Below are 6000 nucleotides of genomic sequence, written 5' to 3'. Positions count from 1 at the left end.
AAAAAACTGGTGCCAATAGCATTTGGTCTCTATGGTCTATATTTTTATTATATTTTTTCTCCCATAGTATTAAAGATGGTTCTGACAATTACCTTTGATCTCTTCTTTCAGCCAATGGCCTTTGAAAAGAAAAAAAAAGTAGTAAATGAAGGGAAACACAATTTTTAATATGTAAATAAAAATACTTATTTTACCAAAGAAATGGAGGAAAACAGCATTAATTTTTATACTCAGTTGATTACCCTAAATTCAATAGACTTGTTATTGCTAAACCCTCCCTTTAAAAGGCATCTAATCATATCTAACATTAAAAATGTCTTTTAATTGTTCAGAGCAAATAAAACGCTATTGGTAATTACTAATAGAAGTTTTATGAATATGGTTGGATTGCTTACAGAATTTAATTAAGCTTCAGATCCTCATGCACCCCTGCGGGCCTAATGAGCTGGAGCCTTTTCATCAAACATATCTCAGGGAATTTCTTGGGCAGAAACATCTTCGAAGAAATCAATGTGGAGGAAAGTGTCCAGAGGTATTTCTATTTTATTGCCCTTGAAAGTTTTAGCTGCACTTTTACCATGTTTGTTTATTACGTTTGCTTAAATGACAGTTGAGAAAAATGCCATTAAAATAACTTTCTAAATATCATACCTTTTATACCAAAGAAGAAGTGTGGTTGCAGCAGCTGACAATTATTTGTGAAATGTTTGTGCTGCTGACTTAGGATCTTTCTGTAAGTGAATGGACAAATACAACTGGGTACAGGGAAGTATTTAAAAGAAAAAAAAAGGAAATTAAATTAAGGCACTGCAGTAGGAAAATAATACCTCCCCCACCACCCACACCCTGGAGTTGTCAATGTCCTAATTACCAGAACCCATGAAAATGTTTTGTTACATGTCAAATTAAGGAATGAAGTTTGCAGTTGGGATTAAGATTGCTAAGTAGCTGACTTTAATATAAGAAGATTATCCTCTATTACATAGGTGGGCTTAATGTATTCACAAGAATTCTTAAATATTTTGGAAGAGGAAGAAGAGGTCAGAGTTATGGAGAGATTTGAACATGTTATGTTCCTGGCTTTAAAGATGGAGCAATGACCACCATTCAAAAAATGCAGATGGCCTCTAGAAGCTGAAGTAAGAGAAGAAATGGATTCACCGTTAGAGCCTCCAGAGAGGAACACAATCCTGCCAACACTTCGATTTTGACCCAGTGGAACTTCCCATCTACAGGACTGTAGTAAACGTGTTGTGTAGAAAACGTGTTATAGAAAACTAATACTGGTACATTCATACAATGTAACACTATACAGTCTTTAAAAATATTTTTAAAAGAATACCTGGTGATGTGGATAATATTTATGGTATATTGTTAGGCTAGAAAAGCAGATGATGACACACTATAAAATCAAATGGAAAAATATTTACAAACATTTTAAATAAAATCTGAAAGGTGTACTATAAAATGTTGTTCATAGTATTTATGGTTGCTGGAATTATTTTTTTCTTTCTTTTTCCGTATTTCTCAAGTTTCTTTTATAATCAGAAAAAAATAAAAATAAATATTGAACATGATTGATGTTAAAACTGGAGATAGGTTACTCTACTAATAGCATAGGAGATAAGCTTTTGTAGGTTAGCTTATGCTCAATTCTTACTTTATCAAATTTCTGCATCCTGAACACACTTAAAAAATTTAAGACAAACAAAATGTTAGTATCTGCTTTATCTTTAATTTTTTTTCTATGAACCACTTCTTGAAAACTAGGGCATAAGAAATTAGAAAATGTTTTTGACTTACAAAGATGAATATTTCAGTGATATTTATGTTGAAAGCGTCAGAATTAATGACAGGATAATAACTCTGTAGTGTCTAAGGCTAAAACCTCAGGTGAATGAACTTCCTTTTGTGGGTTCAACTGAATAATCCCTTTTATCTTTCCTTACAGGATTCAATAATGGCACCCACTACTGTTAAAAAAATCACTGCCTTGGGCCAGCCCCATGGCTCACTCAGGAGAGTGCGGCGCTGGCAGTGCCAAGACCATGGGTTCGGATCCTATATAGGGATGGCTGGTGCGCTCACTGGCTGAGCGTAGTGCGGACAACACCGTGCCAAGGGTTGCAATCCCCTTACCGGTCACACACAAAAAAAATCACTGCCTTCCTCTTACATGCTTCATGTATTTGATTTTCATTAGTGGTGGGTTTTGTTATGGCTCTTTATATTTGTAGAGAACATAACATAAAGGAAATTAAACCTCTGTAACAGGAAAAAACTCGGTGTTTAGTCAAATACTTTATTTGAAAAGTCAAGTGCATTTTTAAAAAGTAACTATGAAAAACTGCCAATATATAGTATAAAAACCTGGTTCCAAGACACAGTGCAGAATATGATTATTTAGTACTTGGGAAGCAGCAGACCATTGGGACCAATAGGGTAGGCTGAGGTAGCAGGTATGGCTGGGCTCAGACGATGGCTTCAGCTCTCAATGTCTCTGTGCTCCTGGTTCGTCACTTCCCCTTTTTGAGCCTACTTTGTAAAATGGAGAGTGACTATGCCAATCTCCTGAGGTTATTGTGAGAAGTAAAGGAAGCAAAGTGCCTTTCCTTGTGTACGTAATCAGTAAAAGGCGGCTATCATTATATCCAAATGCCCTTTCTACTGAGTACTGTTATCTGAACCACACAATTTACAAAGATTCTGTGACTGTTTGTGCTCGTACAATATGGTTAATTATTTTAAGGCATGTTTTCTTATTAAGTGTGAGAAAGTAATACGTATGCGAGAAGAAACCGATGTTGTACAGAGAGCTGACTGGCAGAAGTGACAGAAACTTCTAATTGATCTCTGTGTTTATGATAGTTTTCTATCATCTTATTTGAATGAGAATATGAACCTTCACTTGGTTTCTCCAAGATGCTTTATGTAGAGATGTAATTTCTTCATTCTACTGTGACAAAGTATAAAAAAGTACCAGGCTGTTTTTCAGGTACAAATCAGGAAAAGAAAAGCAACATAGTACCTTATTTTAGCCTCTGAGCTCTCCCAATTCCTTTGGTTAAATGTACAAAAAGCAGAAGACATTGGCAATTTAGTCTTTGATGAGTGGGTGTGGGAGTTATTACTGAAGAAGAAAATGAAACAAAAACAAGATCACCTTGCTGGAACTTACCTTCTCTACTCCATTTGCTTCATTATCACTATGAAGGATTTTTTTTTTTCCCCTTTTTTTTTTTCCCCTTTTTTCGTGTCCGGCAACGGATCGCAACCCTCAGTGTCGCGCCCATACCGGACCGGGACCGGCAACGGGATCGCAACCCTCGGTGTTGCGCCCAAACCTCGCTCAACCAGTGAGCAGGAACCGGTCTGTATGTGGGATCCGAACCCTCGGCAGGAGCGCTGCCGCGCTCCCAAGCGGTGCACTGTAGCAGTGCGCCACCGGCCGGCCCCACTATGAAGGATTTTTGATGTATGAATATGTTAAACTCAAGCCAGAGTATTAATTTGTGAGATAGAAACCATATCAAAGCCTTCAAATACTATTACAACAAAACCCAAAATATAAAATAGGCATGTGCTTCTCCCAAGACATTAAATCAGGAGGGACTAAAAGAGCCAGGTTACCCCTGAAAAATGAGGAATAAAAGATAACAAATACATATTTAAATTAGGTTTAGATAATCAGATGATGTAGTGTTGGCTTGCTAGTTGCATTTACCCCTTCTTGGAATAAATTCTTTATTAGACTGAATGTTGAGACTCTGGGGGACTTTGAGATATTCTTGAAAAATAAGTTTGGAGTGTCAATTTTGTACTAAATATAGGTATAAATAGCATTTCAATTTTAAAAGCAACCTGTTAAAAATTAAGCGTTATATGATTCAAGAAGTTTATAAGGTTTCACAATCATTCTTTTAACACAGAAATCTGTTTATTAAACCAAACAAAACAGAGAAAATTATACCAGCCCTCAATTTTTGAATTTTCATTTAAATAAGCAAACTCTAAATCCACACCTTAAAAGATGTTTTTGCATCTATGTATTTCCAAAATACTCATATTTCAATAAGATTTTCACATTATATTCACCAACAGTATCACAAAAGTTCTTTTTTTTTTGTTTGTTTTTTGTTTACATAACTGGAAGGAACAGTAATTCTAGAAACACTAGAAGAAAAAAGCATAGCAATGTCCACAGTTACAAGAAAAAGTGCACATTACTTGGTCACAATCACAGTCATTACTTGAAAAACTATATGTAACAAGTAGATAAGAAATATCACTAATGCCTTAAACTCATTGTCAAAAACTGAATGACATAAATTTTACATGAAATAAGGCAAATTCAGTAATATACAAAGAATTTGTAATCCAACCAAAGCTAAATAACAGAAAAAAATTGTACATGAAGCATGAACAAAGTACTTCTCCCTAAATATTTTAAAAATAGGCTTGCCTCAGTGCACAAAGAAACATCACGCGTGTATCCAACACTATAAAATAAGAAAGAAGGGTAAAGTATGGGGAATAGGAGGGAACAGTTCGTTGTAACTTGCAGCTGCATCCGCTGAGAGTTCTTTAAGTTATTTTTAGCTAAAAATGTAAATTATACAAATCATATCAGGAGATGTAATGGTCTTTTGGAAACTATTTCTGAAAGGGAAATGAAAAGAAATACACAGAAGAGTGCAAATTTTCAGATTGTCACTTGCAACCTCTTAACATTCAGTCATCTATATCCAACTGCTGCTGGAGGAATGCCTGTAAGACAGCAGCGGCAATCAGGAGTGAGCAGCTCTAAGAAACCAAGGTGAGATTTTTTTTTTTTCCCCAATGATATGTCTTTTTTAATATTAAAAAATTCTGTGGTGAAAACTGCTATGGTAAAGTTGCAGTGTTGAGCGGGGTTTTTGAGATCAGCATGAATGCAGAAATTCAGGCTTCTCTTGAAGTAGTTCCTGAAGTGACGATTTAAAGAACGTAGGCAAGGATTTTTCCAGCATTGTTATTTTGTAGAAAGAATTTGGAAAGAGGAGAAGGCAAAGGGATGTGGAAAAGGTACTTACAGTAATTTCTCAAAACAGTTTTCTTTTAGGACCTATGAAAAAGTTACCAAAGTAAAAATGACACTTCTGAATGAAAAACAAGTTTTCTTTTTATAAAAATTACATATTTTTTAAAATACAAGATCCTTTTCATTGTTGTTATATACTGTAGCAACAAGAAATTTGGATTTTTTTTTTTTTGCTAGATACTTCAGCTTTCAGTCCTATGAGTCAGTAGCAAATTCCACTAATATTTCAGTTGGATCTTGAACTAGATTTTTGTACCACAAACTTCTTCTGTTTTATTCCTTGAATTAAAAATATACAGCCTTTTTTGCCCCCCGGTATTTAGCTGACACACTAAGACAAAAAGCAATAGGCTGGACACATTAAAGAATCTCAAGTACTTCAGAGGTCAGAGTTCCTTTGAAGCACCTTAACACATCACTTTATGGATCAAGGACAGTTTGGTATAATGGAAGTATTTCTCTTAAAAGATTGTGCAGTAAGATCAGAAGAATCTCCGCTGGGAAATCAAAATGTCATTAGTGGAAACTGCAAATTTAGACCTCTGTGAACACAGCCATCATTTGACTCAGTTCTGTTGTAAAATGAGATTTTCCAGTTCATCTGCAGAACGCAATAAAAATGCAGCTGATTCTCGATATCCTGCAACAAGCTGTCTCACGGCATTGATTTCAGTTGGACTCAGCTGGGGTCGGGAACTTGAACTGCTGGAGGATCCTGAGCTAGTTGCCAATTGCCTCTTCATGCTGAGATCGGTGGGTCCTAGAAAAAATAATCACAAAATTAGATATGAATAATATTTGTTCTAGCACCTTCGATGCGAGCACTCAATAAATTACTGTTGAATTAATTCATGAGTTCTTTCATGAGAAGCCAGTGATATCTTTAATTAAATACATCTGCTCTCAGAAAGACTAAAGAG

At 35.4% G+C, this 6000-nt stretch overlaps 1 protein-coding gene across 1 annotated transcript in view; it reads right to left on the bottom strand.

The window, feature by feature from the left end:
- Nucleotides 1-3915: 3915 nt before the first annotated feature.
- The window catches only part of NOL4 (nucleolar protein 4), a 288360-nt gene continuing 286275 nt past the window's right edge, over nt 3916-6000 (bottom strand). The window contains exon 12 of the mRNA XM_008583526.1: nt 3916-5840. Coding sequence (XP_008581748.1) covers nt 5647-5840 — 194 coding nt within the window. The 3' untranslated portion in view covers nt 3916-5646. The remainder of the gene's footprint in view (nt 5841-6000) is intronic.

The sequence above is a fragment of the Galeopterus variegatus genome, unplaced genomic scaffold (genome assembly GCF_000696425.1).
Source record: "Galeopterus variegatus unplaced genomic scaffold, G_variegatus-3.0.2 Scaffold2955, whole genome shotgun sequence".
NCBI classification, from domain to species: domain Eukaryota; kingdom Metazoa; phylum Chordata; class Mammalia; order Dermoptera; family Cynocephalidae; genus Galeopterus; species Galeopterus variegatus.
This window is presented reverse-complemented; position numbering and strand designations above follow the sequence as displayed.